Below are 19,311 nucleotides of genomic sequence, written 5' to 3'. Positions count from 1 at the left end.
GAGTTCAGCTACATCATGTATCATCTACTTAGAGATTATCTATGCTCTTATTTAGATAAGTCAAAGTGTTGACTTCTGTTGTAAATATACTATCTCTCTCTGCTGAACTATTGAAGAACATATAAGAAGAATTGATCAAGGGTTTCCCCACATTGGGGTTTGTCCCTGGCTAGCGCCACATCTTATGTCCTCTTGTCTTGGCTTGTCTTTTGCGATCTATGTTTATGTTCTATCTACAATTTACTTTAACGCTGATGTCATTGCTAATCTGGAAAAGATATTGAGCTAACTGTGAAAATTGAAATAAATTGCTCTAAGCATAGAACATACCTAAAATTAATAGATGTCGTACATGTTATCTTGTAAGTGCCTATTGTTGAAGATTATCATTTTGATTTTGTCTAATGTATGGAATTTTTGCTTCTAGATTACGCTTGATTGTGCCCTAATTTGTTGAAAATAAATTTTAAACATTATCTAGTTAAGAATCGCATATGTTACTCATTATATAACATGTAATGAATGTTCTTGGTGGAGGAATTCTTATCACTCTCCATCAAACTCCATTTATCATTGAATGGGAAATGTTGGAATTTTGATACCTAGGGCATCAAATTTTGGCATCCTTAGCAGCAAATTTGGCTTATCTATCACATCCTTGACTCCATATGTCTAAAAGATAAGGCACTAGTCCAAGCCTTTGGTGATCAGTCCTAAAAAAATTTCATAATTTTCTCTCCTTAAAATCGATCCTTTTAAGGCTAGGGTGAAAATCTAGGGCTTGATCGAAATGTTAGGGAAGATTTTTTTTGGTGATTTGAGAGCCTAAACATCAAGAGATAGGTATAGGCTACATAACCTATCAATTTGGTCGGCGTACACTCAAATTCCATCTATAAAATCTCTTGCCCTAGGTGTTGCTCTAAGAGGGAAACCCTAGTTTCTTCTTCCTCAACTTGAGGACTTTCTTGAGGGTTTCATGAGCCTTGGAATAGTTGATTATCTTTGTAGGAAACTCGTTCTTTTTGTTCTTGACCTTTTGAATACCTATCACCATCGAAAAACCTCAAAACCCTAGGTCTTGAACCTTGATTTCTAGGGATTTTCTTAGAGAGCATTTTGCTTCCTTGAAGCTCTGAACCATTATTTAGCCTCTCTCGATGAGCTCTAGCTTGATCACTTTTTGCCTTATACTTGCATATCTATTTTAAGTGATCTCCCTCACCGTGACTCCTCCCATCGGTGAAAGTCTGTAAAGAGTAGGGGGTTTTACTTTTGGCTGAGGTGACATTGAGCCTCTACCCCATTTTTAGCACTTTGTCTAGCTCTTGTCTTGTAAGGTTTCCCTCTCCAAGGCTTGTTATATTTTGTGGTAACAGTCATGAAGAACACGCCTTATATTTTTCTTTTGACAAATACAAAAAGAATATAATTTTCTTTTGAGCATGAAGAACATGCTTTACATAAATATTAAACATCAATGATAAACCATATTATTATGAAGACCAACCATAGCTACAAAATTCAACATAGAGCTCATGCTTGGCTTTTACCCACGTGCTAATTTGTAAGTCTCGACCATATTTTGCATTTTGATTTTTATTTCGCCTTTCTTGTGGCCATCATACGCTCTTTCATTTTTCTTTAGTTGCATCAACCTATCAAGGTGCATTTCCTGACCCTACCCAAGGTATGAGGATGTGTGGATGCCAAATCCCAATGAACCAATAGTCACTTGATCCGAAGAAGGGACGTGGAATAGGGGCAGAAATGTAAGATGGAAAGTGGTAAGTATGGAATAGGGATAGGTGGGGCTACTTTATCTCAATCATGGCTTCCCAAGTAGTGCCCTCTCTCAAAGCCATGGGCCATTAGGGGAGATCCCACTGGACTAGGATTGAAAAATGACCCCCCATTTAAGGTGAGGGAACAAGAATATGGTCAAAACCCTTCTTTCTTCCAAATTACCAAATAGTCCATGTCAAAATGCGCAAATACAAACAAGCACAAGCACCCGATTGCAAAATGAATAAAGTAACTTTTGATCAAAAGCCCACCTTTTGACATGTGCTCTTGACAAATGGTTGAGGAAACATATGATTGATGCAGATGGCGGAGATAAAAATGGCACGTCATATTGGCTACAAAGTGGCTCTCAGGGGTTGTTGGTTGCTCATTGGAAGAGATGAATAGGAGAAAGGCTTTCTTTGTAATATACCAATTTTCTATTTAGTAAATTTTATTCACAATTTCGCTTGTCGTAAATTCTTTAATAAAAGATTATGATTTGCAATCAAGAAATTGACAGCAAATCTATGTTGCACGAAACTTCTAGGAACCCGCCGTTTCGGGTCGTACCCGTACCCGAAACTTCGAAACTCAACCATCATGTAATCATCTATGATAGTTAATATAGACTTGGTTTTCCTTCTGAATTGTCATCTCTGGGTCTTATTTCCCTTTTTTCTTGCAAGATAATTTGTTAATCACTTATTTATAAATTTCTTTCTTTCCCACTTAACACATTATCTTTCTTTCTTTATTTATAAATTTCTTTCAGCGAAAGTTTCCCTTTTTGGGAGGTGATGTTTCTAAACGTACCCATTTCGGAAACTCCGAAATGTTTTAGCGCTTCATGCAAATTAGCAGCAAATAGATAAACTTCAATATCAAATCTGCAACTCAAAGATAGGTAATAAGCGCATGCAGGAAATCTCATCTTTATTTATATTTAATAAAATTGATTTTACAAATCACTGGAGGATATCTAAGATGGGATCCTCCAAACTGAATTTGGCCTCAGGATATAGCTACGACAACACTAGATCTCGCCTCCCAAAATTGTACTGTAATTAATAAGCACTCTGGTGAATTCTAGATGAATTCACCAAGGGATTAGAGGGGTTTTCGTCCACCTTCACTGAATCACCCAAGGGTTTTTGTCCAGGGGCCACCTAAATCCTAAGAACCAAGTTCTCAAAACCTCTCACAAAGACAATGCGCAAATCCAAGATGTCCCAAATGATTTTATCCTCCTCCCTTTAAAGGTTCGATAGATAGATCTCCAATCTTCTAAAAATATTTTATTTTGATTATTTTGGTATTATTCTAGAATCTCCCCCTTGACTTCATCTAAATGACTTTTAATTTATTTTATTTTACTTAAGTCACTTTTGGCCCTTTTTCCTTCAATTAATCATTTTCCCCATCTTTTATTTACTTAAGTGACTAATTAGAGTCACTTTTAATCCAGGAAAATGGTAAATCGCCCACCATACTTTCTCTGCTGCTAGAAGTCACTTCTCATCATCCCATCTTGTAGATTTTCTCGTTTTGGTTCCAACGAGCTATTACAGTAAGGTGTTCCATCAAATATTCCTCCCAGAATGCCACTTTAAGCGCAATTATTTAAGTTAGAATCAATAATAACCCTGTTTTATGAGAATTATCGAAATGCAACAAAACCAAAAGCAAGTTGTGCAGAACTAACCCTGATGATTGAATATGCCAAGTGAATGCCATCGGACCGCATAAAACTCCTCAAAACCCCTCTGGGACCTCTAATGACATAATCCTACTCCTGCGACCTAGCCATCACATACACTGGAAATCCATCTTGGATGTACTATAGAGGAAACTGAAAAATGGGGACATTACAAGTCCTCCCACCCGAAGATTGCTTGCCCTCAAGCAATCTGTATCTGTCCACAACAGAGGTATCTGCACACTGATACCAGGATCCCATATGAACCACTAGGTCACATCATGCCTCTGTGCTAAACAAACATGAATGGATCCCTTGATACCTAGATCCCAAACAAGTCGCTGACTCAATCTACCATCAATGGATCCACCTAGATCCCAAAGCCACCTCGGACATCCATCGATGTTCATGCTCCATCACTCCTACTGCACTATGCCACTAGCTAAGAATATCCACCCAATAATCACCCCATTAATAGAATACCAAATCATAATCTCTCGCCAATCCATCTCGTGGGAAGGATTGAATGCATGAACTCCTGCACATGGAACAAGTCTACTATGCTAATGTTGCTCCACGCTCAACTCATGTTGATCCGCCCTAGTCAACCAACAAGATCCACCTAGGAAACTTTGCCCTTCTCTCTCCAATGTATAGAGGTGGGTTGATAGTGTTGCAAGCCCTATCGATGTACTCCTGAAAAGGGTTGCTCTAAAACTCCCAAGTATACTCCTCTTGTTGCCTCGCTAGGAACCCCAGTCGTCCCTCAATGTTATACAGTTGGTCCATTAACTCGGCACACTTCATTCTAAGCTCCTCAATTTTATTGTTCTGTTGCAAGATGGTGCCTCGGACTATTTGGATCTTCTACTTCAACACCGTAAGATCTGTCCTGAAATGCTCAATCTTCTCCTAGTGACTACTATCTAGAAGTGTTGCAGCCTTGCTGGTTACCTCGAGGACCATTCTTCCTAATTCTGGTCAACATACTTGACACAGGAAGAATGATTATCCTCTACTAGACCATTCTCCCTAATTCCAGTCATACTTGACACAAGGAGAATGTTTGTCCCCTATCGAATATTCTCCCTAAGAGAGAACGTTTATCCTTGATGTTATCATATCAATATTCTAAACCATTCTCCCTAATCCCGGTCAACCTGACCTAGGGATAATGATTGTCCTGGATGTTGCAATTTCATCACTCCCTCTTGTTGACAGAGACATGCTCAATCACTCCAACCTTGTCCTCGAAGTAATGAGAGTTCATTATGAAACAAAGGTTTTGACAGCGATATGCTTGACTGAAGAATAACATTGAAGCCATACTGCTTCCTTTTGTACCATGTCTCGGAACTAGATCTCATTGTGCTTCGACCTATCATCATGGTCGTCACTTGCACCTGATCAAGACTATCCTACAAGTAGCTTCTAAAGCCATATTGCTTCACAGTGCGCCAACCAAGTTGCAATATACTCGGGTTTTGTAGTACTAAGTGCAACAGATGTATGCTTCCTGCTCATCCAAGAAATAATCACGAAGCACAAACTAAAGCAATATCTTGAGGAACTCTTTCTATCTTCTGCACTCTCTACCCAATCTGAATCTAAGTATTCCTGCAGTTGTATTTCACTGTTTGAGACATATCTCACACCATAACTGACTATGCCATAACCAATTGTACCATGTTGGTTCTTCAACACATGTTGAGACGCATGCCTTGGTTCAACCATAGCTTGATCGACTACTTTTCAGTTACCCTAACTAGGTGCTCTTTCTTAAACAACTTCTATTGTGGCAGTCCTATCTGTGCTCCTTCTGCCACTGTTGTTTTCTAGCATATCAGCTATTTAGCCTCACAATCTTAATGACAGTCTATCATCTCAAAACTTAAAGGTCAACTCCCTCTGAAGTTAAAACAAGGCTCCCTAATTGCTCCCTCTATTATGGAAGCAACCCTTTCTGCCATAGTTGCTCCCTCTAACACGAGTCCTTCTGCTTTTAACATGAGTCCTTCTTCTTCCATCATAAGCAAATCATATAGGATCAACCTTGATCCATCAATCCACATCTTAGGTGCAACTTCGATTTGCAAGTAGGAGATCTCTTCATGACCCTCAAAGTGTTGAGGTGGTTCCATGTATTCTTATTCCTCAAATTCTACATGGAGAAAAACAGCCTCTACATCCATCTAATGTAATTCCATAACAGAAGCAACAATAATTCTAATATAAGTGTACCAACAAATTGATCCTCTCCCTCTTTCTAGGAGAACATTCTAGTCTTAAGTCTCACTTTGTACTTGTCCATGCTACCATCTGCTGCACACTAGATATTGTAGATCCATTTTGAAGTCACCACTGACTTCCCTTTGGCACAATCAAGGTATACTTCAAATCTGTTAATCTGGTTGCTCCCTCTAAGCTCGGATCTCATCTAGTACAATATCTCTCAATACAAATCACCGATTCTACGATAGTCCTCTTGTCACAAGCTTTGCTTCGTTCTTCCACTACTTTCATCTGCTGCCAGAGCCTTGACATCCTTCACTATGTGCTTGCAATCCTCATAAGGAGGCCACGGAAGAATAATTATTAACCAAGCAAAGATATAAAGACAAGAGGCTAAAAGTAAAACAATAACAAGAATAATTAAGGAAGAGAGATATAGGTTACTTATCTTTTGAGGATTATAGGGAAATGTCAACTCCCTCTTGATCTTAGCCTTCTTGCATCAAATTTATCAACCTCGCCCTCATCATCAACATGATGTCATTTCTTCCTTGCATGAGCTATGGTTTCTTCTTTCAGTGGAAACATTAATCTAGGTCTAGATCTATGGTTTTATCCACAAACCCTAGGATTTTCACATCTGAGACTTCCAATCTTCTAGTATTTACAAACCCTGGTTTTTCAAAACTTCTTTTACACCTTTTGCAAGTCCAACAACTTTGTAATGTGCAAATTCTCCTTTCCATATCCAAATGTCTAAAAATATGTAGAGTCCCCGTGCCTTAGAAAACAATCAAGGATATTCCATCAGAAAAAACAAGCAGTAGTCATAATAAGGACACATCAAGTTTTGCAAATGACTCATCTTTCTTGAGAGAAATTTTGTCTCCAAATTTGAAAGGGAAGTCAGCCTCTACTTCATTGTAAGCTTGTCATGTCAAAAGCGAACTTGCTTCATCAAGATAGTTATCCTTTTTCAAAATAGGTTCCATCCTTTAGTACCCAAATACTCTTAGTATCAGCAATCAATATTAGCAACAAATGTAATGCGTCTTTCAGGGTCTTTTGTTAATTTTAGGCAACAATGGTATGTTCTATGTTTTAGAGCAATTTTACTTCAATTTCTTTATTAGCCCAGTATCAATATTCAGATTAGCAATCACATCAACATGATAGTAAAATGCAGATAGAAGATAAACATAAATAGTAGAAGACAAGCCAAGACAAGAGGACACAAGATGTGGCACCAGCGAAGGACAAACCCCAATGTGGGGAAACCCTTGATCAAATCTTCTTTTAGTCTTCAATAGTTCAGCAGAGAGAGATAGTAGAATTTACAAATTTGATCATTTATAACAGCAGCAAAAGAGCCCTAACCAAAAAAGTCAACATTTGTCAACAAGGCATAATTGACCCTCAGCAAATCGGTCAACTTCAGTCAACTTCGGCCTCCAAACAGCAAGATAAAACAGCCCTCAAAACAATCAAATTCAGCCCAGTCAAAGTCTGGTCAAACAGCTCACCTACGATCAGCCCTAGCTGCAGTCAATAGTGAACGTTTAGCCTTGATTTTTGTGCCCATAAATGCGGCTTTCCCAAACATTGATAGCCCTCACAAAAACACAGTCAAAGGAGGTCAATGTATGTTGGTCAACGCTTGGTCACACTATACAAAAATTCGGTCTCCTGAAATTTTGAACGTGTGGAGAGAGAGAGAAGTGTGAAGATGAATGTGTCCAAATGAGGCTAAGTCACCCTCTATTTATATGCAACGTTGAGGATGAATAGACATGACTATTGGGCTTCTGAGCCTACATAAGTTTGTTGGTCAACCTTGACAATTTGACCATAATCAAAATAAATTCATAACTTCATTTGTACATGTTAGAATCGGATGATCTTTAGATCAATCCTACACCTCTCAGAGAGAGGAATCCAAGAAAAATATGAGTTGTCATAAATAAGATGACCCATGTGGAGTTTGGCCCTAGTTGCCAATTTTAACACCTTTACTTAACAATGCAAGGTTTATGACAACAGATATCATCAATACTTTCAAGAGTTTGTAGCATCAAAGCATTTAATGCAAAATCCTTAAAGAAAAATGCAAGTTTGTAGTTCAACACCTATGCATGGATTGCATATTTCCCTTATGTGGCTTTGTCTTGCTTTGAGCAAAAATTTGCATTGTGGTACTTTCATTGCTTCTTGAAATATCAAGATGACTTCGATGCTACAGATTAGTAGTATTTCAAGCCCCTCGGCCTCTCTTTATCACCACTCCTGAGGTCTCTCAACCTCCTAATGCCTGCAGGTTTGTTCTGAGGCTTTTTGACTTGCAAAAGATAGTCTGAAGCCAAGCCTGAGGTCTCTCAACCTTCTGTATCTTTCATCTGAGGTTTTCGGCCTTATTGGGACAAAACTGAGGCCCTCTCGAACCTCCTCAAATAACCTCAGCCTTCTTCTTACAGGATTTTGGACTAGGGCATCTTGTGACCAGGACTGAGATAGGTAACTTGGATTACTTCTAGGGCATATTCCTTCAACATAGAGGTTAGATAACTGAGGATTCTTTTTCCTTCAGCCTGACTGTTTCTCTTTCACCGACGCTCTGATACCATGTTGATTTTTCATAGGTCTTCCAAACTTATAATTACTTCTTATGATTTCTTAATTTAATATTTCTATCATTCATATTCATCATAAAATAATTACACAAAAGACATCAACAGTAGAAACAAAATCCCAGCAGGATCATAAATAGACAGCCAAACAAGTGTGAAAATTTCAAGTTTGAAATCCTATTGCAGCAATAGCAATTAATTTTTCTCATCGTTAATTAATTAACAATTTATTTGCTACAGCAAATATCGAATAAATCACACTGCAACCTTCACAAATAGAACTGTGGAAAATAATAGCATTGGAAACTGAGAAATATTTGAGCACACATACATAAAAATTGACACACTTATTTTTGGGCAAATGTCCCCAGAAAAACCCAACATGGGAAAACCGATGCAACAACTGAGAGTTTTTATTATTATACAGTAGTGAAATCTTGAGTACAATCTATGGATGCCCAACTGGAAATACAATCAAAAAAATAAACTGGGCGAAATATCTGTGATGCAAATACTTCAACACCATGCTTGATCTTGCTCCGACAACTGACAAAATCTAGCCAGTCGTTGAGGCAAATACCTCAACACCATGCTTGATCTTGCTCCGACAACTGACAAAATCTAGTCAGTCGTACAGCCTCTGGGCAATGCTTGCATAGACCCTAGCTTGTTAAGCCCGAAGCTGCAAGAAAAATGACGTCTCGGTTGACTCTGCCCCTAAAAGAAATTCGCTTGGCCTCCTGGAGAATTTTGGGACCATCAGTGATTGAATTTCTCTCTCCTTCAGCAAAATCGATCTCCTTTTGAAGCCTTCTACGCAACTTCACTAGGAAATACGGCCCCAATACAACTGATTCTCCGGATCTGGAAAAAAATTCCTACGAACTCATTGTCCCTGCCCCTCTTTATCTCTACTTCCCTTCTAGAGCTCAAACTCTTCCGACAACTGTTGCTGCTCTCTAGAAAATCAAACTCTCCAAAGAAATCGATCTTTTTGTGTGTGTATGTTTTCCATCTACCCATCAACTTCCTCTTATAATCTTTTGTTGGAACTCCAGCGGTCAAGATTAAAACTTCATCAAGGGCTAAGATCATATTGGAGTTGGTCAGCGTGAGTTTCTAGATGATTTTCACATTGTCTCAGTTAATTCTGATTATTTAACCCCCTTTCCTAAGTTTAGACTTAGGAAATATTTAAAAATGGGCTAATAATCTAATTGAGATACTTCTAGGTGGAATTTCCAAAAACGATTTCTAGGTTATGGAGAACTCCTGTATTTTAGCCTGTCCACAAAGTTTTGAGATTAGAACACCTCTGATGCTACATAAACTAAAAACAAGAAACACAAGAATTTTACCTTGCGAAAACCCACATGGGGTAAATACTAAAAACACAACAACCTTTTCCTTAGAGAAATTAGTCAATTCGACAAAAGATACAACCTTATCTTTCCAATAAAAACAGAGGTCAAACTGACCATAAACAGACCTAGGTCAAACTTGGTAAAGCAAAATAAGTAACCTCATAAACTTGGTCTGTTGTGCCTCAGCGATTAGGTCTTTTGCCTATGAAATATATTTGACCAAAATTCGGCCTTATGCCTGGTTCAGAAATTCGGTCTTCTTGCTTCATCACTTCAATTTGCCTTTGTCTTTCTTCCTTCACTTGATCAGAAGTAATGTGAATTGCCTTGAACGGGAGATGATCCAAATTTCCCTTTGGAGGCAAAAATACATAATTTGAAAATTTAAATTTCCCTCTTTTTGAAGCCCACATGAAGAACATGTCTTGAATATATTATTACATCTATTTGGAGGGTTAAAATAACAATTATGAAGACTGATCATAGCTTCAAAAATTCAACAAGAATGACCAGATTTGACTTGTTGTGTAGATCATGTGGTCAGTTTGACTTAGTTTTATTGGAAAAATCAAATTGTATCTCTTGTTGAATTGGACAATTTCTCTAAGAAAAAGGTTGTTGGGTTTCTTGGGGTAAAAATTTGTCTCTTGTGTTGGGCTGTCTCTTCATGATTCTATTGTCATTATTGTTTTATCGTTGAAAATTTCAATGTATAATTGTTTAATGATGAATATGACACAAGAATAATTACTTAAGAAATCATTGGAAGTAATTATCAAAGATCATTTAAAATCAAGAGTTGGGACAAACAAGAATTTGAAAACGTCGACTTAGTTAAGTAGATCAGCTATCCACCGTTTGGAGTAAAATAAGTATACCTAATTATTAAATAATGGCATAGGTTTGGCCGGGACATCATTTGCAAATTCAGATGCCATTTAATTCAGTTCTGAACACATTTGAGAAGATTCAAACACAAGAAAAACCTTTCATTAATGCTTCTAAGCTTTCCCGGAATATTTGTTTATACTGGACTAGATTATGTCATTTTAAAAAAGTACACTCTGAATTAAAGTTGAAACCACATATTTAATATTCAAACGACTTTCTTGTTAAGGACTGCGAATTACAGTACCTCGTAGTTGGTGAAGTGTTTGTTGGAGATGAAATAAGGGACCAGGTAAGGCTCGATGGGCAGAAATTGAGAGAAGAATGAATACGCAACCAGAGATGCTAACAGGGGCATTGGTACCTCCATTCTTCCCGGTTCCTTCAACGAACGAACCTAACGAATCTTTTAGCGAATTCTGAATTTTATATTTTATGGGCTGTCTTGCTTGATTCGTCATTCATTAATAATTAAAGAACCTGCCGGAATCGTTTTAGTTTAAAAATCTCCGTCTTCTAACCTATTTTTTTTCTCAATTGAATTATTGCTTCCTCCGAAAGCCCCTAAATTCGGCAAACTTAAAAATCAAGTGTCCCATGGCTGCCAAGGAAGGTCGGAGCCTTGTGTTATTAGGATGGCGGCCTCTGCTTTCCATCGCTTGACCACATACTCTCCTATTTTTCACAGCTCTACTTCATTAATCCGAGGTTTATTTGCAAGACATGATTTTCTTAAAAAGTAAAAGGTTAAGATACTTGGGAATGTCATTGTCGGATGATTGAAAGAAGGTGCCCTAAAAAAAGTTTGGATCTATTAAGGGCTGATTATTTCTAATCTAAAATTAGAAGAAAAGTTTACATTTAAAGAGATTTGATCGTCTCGAAATTTAATAATAGATCTAGGGAGGGACACTATTAGGCGAACATCTCCACGTCAACCGCCCACCACACCACGCTGGGGCACCCTTTTCTGTACGACACCTATCCCGTGCATGCAGTGACGTGTTGCCCACCTATTAAAACCGGTTCGGTAGGTATTTGGCAGGGTTTAGGGTTTCATTCAATGATTACGTTGCGGGTAGTTCATTCCATTGTTCATTTCTGTTTGGGACCATTTCTTGTCCGTTCACAGAGCCGGTTGTTGATCATCGCTGCTCCAATGGCGGTCACCGCCATTACTGTTGTGCGTCATGCGGGTAGTGGCTTCGCAGTGCCGGGTGGTGGTTTATTGTTCAGCAAAGGTGGTTGTTCTTCAGCTCGTAATGTTGTATTCGTCTATTTCGTGTTGTTTTTCCGCCTGGTTTTTCTTCCCCGTCTGGTGGTATGGCCTCGTTCTTCATCTACCTTTATCCCTGTGGCTAATTATGCTCGGCTCGGTGTTGGAGATGGTCGTTTCGCACTCCAAATGGATTTTTCAGGTTTGTGGTTGAATAATTTAGCTGCAGTTTCATTGTTTAACTTATTTTTGGTCTCTATCTAACAATTTTGATGTTGTTTTGCAGGTTGTTGCAGGTTGTTGCAGTCTAAGCTACTGTTTGAGCATTTGGGGTTCCTGTGGCTTTCTGGCATGGAGAAAAAAGGTAGGACACTGTCCTACTAGTCACATTTACTGTGTTTTTTAACACATTTAACCTACATTGGAAAATTGTGCCATTGTTTACCTGTGTGTATGTGTTTACCTGTCTGTATGTGTTTACATGTGTGTATGTGTTTACTTGTCTGTATGTGTTTACCTATGTGGGTTTTGGCTAATTATTGGGTTTTGGATAATTTTTGGTTTGCGGTCTCATTCGATTTTGGGTTGTGGGTTTTGCAATCTCTATCGATTTTGGGTTGTGGGTTTTGGATAATAATTGTGTTTTTGCGGTCTCATGCGGTTTTGCGGTTGTGGAGTAGGAAGTATGCTATTCTCTGATAGAAAATCATGGTATTTGTCTGCTCGTAGCTCGTAGCTACCTCTTGGCAATGTTAAATGGCCTTAAAACCCTTCCCAGGCTTCCATCAGGCTCGAGGGAAGAAATTGCTCAAATGTAAGACCAAATACACTGTTGTTGCCATTTGTGTTACACAGTTATTCCCAAGATCCCATAGAGTGAGTGTGTGCTTGACTTCTACCTAACCAGATGATGGTTAACTATCTATTGGCTTTGATTTTATCCCAAAATTTATTGAAAAATGCTTAAATCCATACCTCCTTATCTCATATGGCACTCAATGAGAAGTCCCCATCGTAGCTGAAAAACCCTCCTCGATGGCAATATCCATGAGAAAAACGAAAAGGGAAGGGGAAATAACAATATTCATTTCATTAACCAGTAGGGACAGTTCGAAGAGTACAGGGTTTATTTTGATAGATGTTTCAAGTCTACAACAATAGTATCTAGAGGAAGTCATGTTCATTGACTATAGAAGCTTAATCCTTTAGTACATCCATTCATTTTCGAGAAAGGGTGGTTATACCACAATCACAGGGTGTGATTGGATCCCTTCAAAGTGACATGGGTTTAAAAGATAGTCGATAAAGATTTTCAGCTATTTTTTTTCTAGAGGAAGTAATATTCATATGGGTAGGCTCTGATATATTTGAACCTACTCTAGTATCAATGTGCATTCCATAGTATCGATGTGAATTCCTTATTGTAGAGGGATACAAGTTTTATATTACAGGTGGCTTGCTGCTGCAATTTTTCTCTCTTCAAAATGCTCAAAATGTTATGTTTTAGGGTTCGAAAACCTTTATATGGCGTTGACAGGCTGGTGGGACCTGTCTACTTTGCAAACAGAAAATAAAAAAAATTGTTTCTCTTAGAAAAATTATGCTCCCTTTTTTGTGATCTTTTGTTCCTCAACTTGTTGAGGATGTCTGCATGAAGTGGGGAATGTCCCTGGGATGTTCCCCTAGTCCTGGGCAACAAGAAGAGATGCATCCATCATCCCTGTGAATAAAAAAATGCAAGGGACACGTCCCCATGAAACACTGTGTAGAACTACCTTGAACGGTAGACATACAGATAGATTCTAACCTAACTTCAAGTGTATCTCCTCCTAAGAACAGATCATGTCAATTCTAGACCCCACAAAAGTTGGACTTACTGGAGTACACTACAGAATAATGAATACAGTATCTAACTTAGTTTGATGATTACTTTTGGCTTAGATATAAGTCATTTAGAAGATGCTTTAGTAATGATAATGTGTCTCAGTCCAGCTCACTACATTTTATGAGTTAAGAAACTATTGTTATGGTGTTGTAGAGAACAATTAATGTAAAGAATGAAACAGAAAAATGCTTCTTTCACAGTTAGAGGACAACTTCATTGAGGAAAATAAATGAAATATTTTTGTAAGGAGGAAAACTTTAATTTCTTAACTAAGCACAACCTACTTTAGGATACCTGATCTAATTTTAAATTCGGTGCAACCATACACTTATTGCAAAATCAGCCTGCATTAAATTCAGCAGTTGTCCTACAATATATGCAAGCCACCCTATAGCAACTGGGATGGCCTAACAAATTGGGATATATTCTACTGTAAGTAGAGGGAATAGACTTCCTTTTTATCCGTCATCATTTGGTATTTCTCTTAATAAATACATCATTTGCCGCATTCAGTATAACAATTAAATGCAGTTTTCGTAATGCAAGAATTGAATTTCCTTTACTGAGAACAAAGGGATTCTTTTGTTTACTGCCTCTGTGAGCAGACAGAGGGTTGGTTTCTATTGCACTTCTCAAGCACATGCTCCTGGGCAGATCTTTCCTTCCATTGGTAGCTACTTTTGTTTCATGTTCACTTCTTTTCCTGAGTTATTATGTTGCCTTTCATCATAATTCCAGATCATAATTCCAATTCAAATTCAATTTAGTTTATAGTTTAGCTTCTACTATGAAACCAATCAACATATTGCATCCTTACAAAATTCACATTGCAAATATTATGTTGACTTTCATCATAATTCCAGATCATAATTACAATTCAAATTCAACTACCCGACAACGTGAACAAACAAGAACAGACCCCAAACAGAAATGAACGTTGGAATGAACTATGCGCAACGTAATCACTGAATGAAACCCTAAACTCCACTATAACCTGCCGAACCGGTTTTAATAAGTAGCCAACACGTCATTTCATGTGTGGGATGGGTGTCATTACAAAATTCACATTGCAATAGCGGTTACAAAAAATCATTCATGCCACCCCTATGCTTGATGGCCTCCATTTATTGCATTGCCCATAATTGTTGAGTCTCCTGCCTGACACAAGTATGGTGGACTACCCAAGATTGGTTGATTAGGATGTGCCTGAATGTTGCCATATCCTTGACTCCAATTTGCTCCTTGTAGCCATGGAGGGGTTGAGTAACCCAAGTGTCCACTTGTGCTACTAACTCTAGCACTGGGTGCAGGTGTCATATAAACACAGTTTGGATTTAAACCTACACTGGTAGGGGTATATGAGGTGGGCAGAACACCTGGTTGATAGCAGGGGACTTGGATGTTAATCAGCTCTTGGTATGATGGTGTGTGCTCTGCAATGTGGTCCAGCGTATTGGACATCATCCTATTTGCCTTAAACTGGCTTGGACCATATACTTTTGTGCTTGTCACCCCTCCTCCTCTTTCCAACACTTCTTGAACCTTTCTTGCCTCCCTCTCTTGCCTTGCCAATTGTTTTTTATGTTCCTTATCTTTCCTTCTTTTTTTTTGTCTTTCCATCCTTTCCTTTGTTCGAGCTTCTGTTGCTGCAATCCTTGCAGCTCTCTTGTCCTTGGCCAACTCCTTTCGCTTTTTAGTTTCCTGAATTTCATTTTTTTTACGTTCAGGCTCAAACAATAAATTTATATTATCTTCAGATGTGAGCAATTGTGATCTCCTCCCCAAACGAAGACAGTCTGCAGTTGAGTGCCTTGATGAGGCCTTCACTCTCTCTACTAGTAGCTTTAGGAATGCACCAAGTAATCTGCGATTTGCCCCTTGCTCCCTAGGATCTAACACTTGGCTTTCAGCCTCTGGTACAGCTGATTGGCCCCCATTATCTTCTTCAGGTACCTCATGTTGAACAGGCTCCTCTTCCAATGAACCATTGTCCACAAAATAATGAACAAGTTCGGTGTTCAACTCTGATGGTTGTGAAGGCATGTCCATGCTTTCCTCATTGGTGGTAGACACATTATGTGGGTTGATATTCATCATGGCCTCTGCCAACCATGATGGTGGGCTTACCTGGGTTGGCATGCTCAATTGTTCATTGTTTAATCTTGTTGCATTATCATTTGAAATCAAGTTTGCATTTTCATTTGCTTCATCAACTGCCTCATATGGAATATCACATGCAGAATTGGCATGTGGTTCAGTAGGTGTGACAACCTCCATGACATTGATAGTTGGTTCATGACTAAACTGTGTCTCATTCACATGTTCATCATCATCACCACATAAGTGCCCTTCATAAAGGGACATTATACCTTCAATAGCAGCAACATCTTCTTAGGCATCAACATGGTCTTGTAAGTTCTCTGCTTCTTGACCTTCCACATAAAATGCTTGGCTACAACAAGTATCATGCATGAGAGCATCAACATTAAGTGGCCATATACCAGTCCTCCTAAATCCAGCCTTGATATTAGAAGGTGTGAGAGCCCTTTTTAATGCTTTACTTGCAAGCTCAGCTAGCTCAAACCTCTTTACTTCCACCCCTGGATTCTTTGCCATCCACGAAGCTCGCTCGATCCTGAAATAATTCTTGAAAGGCCCAAACACGCTGACATCAAAGGGTTGCAATCTGTGAGTGTTATGAGCCAGTAATGTTAACAAGTCAATGCCAAAATTGTTGGCCTCCTTAATTGTCTGCAAAGCCATATGGCTTCCATGGCCATCTAAAATCAGTAGGTGTATGTTTTCAGGCGAGACAACACCTGGTACAGATGCAACAAAATGACAAAGCCAATTCAGGAATAGTTTCTTTGTCATCCATGCATGGGGATGTGCTACCATGCATGCATCTGATTCACAGTTATGTATATAGGTTTTTAGTTGTGTTTTACCTTTGAATAGGTAAAATCCTGGGATTGAAGAACCAATTGCATTGACACAAGAAAGTATAGTGATCCACTCCCTGCTCTCTGGTAGAATCTTAGGCACATTTCTGCTCCCTCTTTTGGCAATTACCCGCATACCACAATTCCTTCCTACCTGTAAGCATGTTTCATCACAGTTCCATATATGGTATGGGGCATATGAGTGTTTCTCATATGCAGCAAAAAGAGTGTTATAGAACTTGGACACAATTGCAGGGCGCAGATTTAAAACCTTGTCCCTGTCAAGGCCCTCATTTGTACGTAGCACAAGGTTTGGATGCCTTTTTTTAAATCCACTCCACCATGATTTACCAGGAAACCCATCTTTGAAAGGGTTTGGCCTCCCCTGACAGATTTGAGCTACTGTGTATTTAAGTTGTATAATCTCTAACCCATGTCCCAATTGGGCCATCTCCTTACACCAGTCAACCACCTTGGCCTCCTCCTCTTCAATCATAACTGTAACAGACCCTCTACGCTTCGTATTAGTCAACCCATTTATCCAATAATGTATGTTAGATGAAGCAATACCATGTTTTTTTGCAGAGGCACGGATTGAATATCCATTAAACTCGATGTCATCAATTGCAGCCTGCATGTCTTGCTTTGTCCAGCCTCTGATGGCACTAATTTTCTTTGTTGAACTTGCACCCTACACTGTGGTTGAAGGCGACTCTGTGGTTGATGGTGGGATAGCATGATCTGCAACCACAGTGCCCTTTTCAACGACATTACTGGGTGCATTGTGAGCATTCACATCACCCCCCCATCCTCATCTGATGAAGTGGACCGCAGTTGGGCCCCCCTCGCCTCCTCCTGTTCCTTGTACGATCTGCAATAGAAACTCTTGGCATGGCTGCAACAACCTGCAAAGTGACCACCAAATTCTGATTTTAAAAAAATGTATTAGAAAACAAGGAAATTCATTGGCCTTTGCAATCAATGAGCAACAACAATCAGTGATTTATCTATATATTGTAGCTGAATACATCTCAGATCTAAAAATCATTATTGGAAGGGTTTAAAGTTCTTTATTTGATTCTTAGATGATTTTTATGAGTTATCAGGAAGAGCTATTCCTTTTTAATTTTATAACAGGTTTGACATAACACAATTTCTTTAACCCAACTATTTTGATGTGTCCTCAAATGATTGTTTCTGGGAACTGGCATGTCTTTCTTCAATGAAACCAACAACAAGTTTAAGAATGTTTGTTGTTTAACATGATTATGTCTTGAGAAAAGGGTCAGGTGGTATCTTGTAAGGGATTCATTCAGTGGTCTAAAGCTAACATGTTTAGCTCTAAAGAGTCAGTAAAGAAACACTTAAGTAAGGGAGAGGTGAGGAACGAAGTGATCTGGTCTTGCTTATGCTAATAAGAAGTCCTAATAGTGGTAGCGTACTTAAGTAAGGGAGAGGTGAGGAACGAAGTGATTCGGTCCTGCTTATGCTGATAAGAAGTCCTAATAGTGGTAGCTACTCTACCAAGCGCTTAATTCAGTAAGTAGCTACTCTAGGTCTAACAGTTCATGGTTTTGGAGTTTATTATTGGAGAAAATGCTAGGCTCGGGCCAAAAAGAAGGGAGACACTAACCAAACTATCTCCTCTTGCACCATTTCACGGTCAAAATTCAAGCCTTTATGTTGCTCAATAATTGATGTTGTAAGTGTCTAGTAATAACTGGCTACCCCAAATAAGCAAATACAATGTTATTGAGTGCAACAAAGACAAACTAGTACTAACTCGAAAATATATCACACAACCAACTGCCACATTGGGTGCAAAGTGATTTCTAATTTGCAAGAAACCAGAGCCCTGCTTTCTAATGCAAAAGAACTTCTATTAACTCAATGAGAGGCACTATTATGTTGATTTGGCTATCTTTTGACATGACTTGACTTGGTTTGGACCTTTGTATGTGAGCTCCCGAAGTCATGTGTGCATCCATAGCTCAATGATGGTTTTCTTAGCACATTCACACTTTGTGTGGAGAGAGAGCACTACACCTTTGGACTAGTTGATGATGATGTAGCCTTCAGAGGGGTTACATACAGAATTGAAGTTGGCTTGATCATGATCTATGAACACAATTTTAGTGATTCATTTACCACATCTAAAGGTCATTGTTAAGCATTTAAAATATATCCATTGCTCAGGGGTTTTACCTTGTACCATGTTGGGTTCTTGAGTTTTCCAAGTCTCTTTTATGTTTTATTGCTAATAGAAATTGTAATGGAGACCCACACATGAAGGTAAACTTTGTGTGAGACAATAATTGTATTTTTGGCAGTATTTCAGATATTACAGAGAATTACATGCGTGTTAGATTTGAAAGATCATTCCTTCATTCGATGCTTTGTTAACTCGTTGACATTTTACAAAGTGAAAGAAAACACATCTCCTTTTCAAACACCTAGACCTATATTTGAAAAATGGCTTATTCATAGGAAAATTGGACAATTCAGTTTTTGTTTATCAAACCTGGTGCATATATTGTTGTACCATAGATCCGCCAAATTTAATTTAGAATGTCATAATATCATATTCTGAAATGTTATTTCTGTAGAATGTCATAATATCATATTCTGAAATGTTATTTCTGTAGAATGTCATAATATCATATTCTGAAATGTTAT

The 19,311-nt window shown here is 38.5% G+C and overlaps 1 protein-coding gene across 2 annotated transcripts in view; it reads right to left on the bottom strand.

Annotated features, from left to right (window-relative positions):
• Positions 1-11,337, bottom strand: part of LOC149228415 (uncharacterized) — a 352,641-nt gene extending 341,304 nt beyond the window's left edge. Inside the window, exon 1 of one of the 2 annotated variants that reach the window (XM_089375681.1) lies at positions 10,840-11,337. In XM_089375681.1, coding sequence (XP_089231807.1) covers positions 10,840-10,962 — 123 coding nt within the window. In that variant the 5' untranslated portion in view covers positions 10,963-11,337. The remainder of the gene's footprint in view (positions 1-10,839) is intronic. The other variant, XM_089375682.1, reaches the window with a different exon arrangement.
• Positions 11,338-19,311: the final 7,974 nt, after the last annotated feature.

The sequence above is a fragment of the Pinus tabuliformis genome, chromosome J (genome assembly GCF_031772625.1).
Source record: "Pinus tabuliformis cultivar Carrire ecotype Pingquan chromosome J, CPIR1, whole genome shotgun sequence".
Lineage (NCBI taxonomy): Eukaryota > Viridiplantae > Streptophyta > Pinopsida > Pinales > Pinaceae > Pinus > Pinus tabuliformis.
Note: the sequence above shows the minus strand (reverse complement) of the source record. Positions and strands in the feature narration are given on the sequence as shown.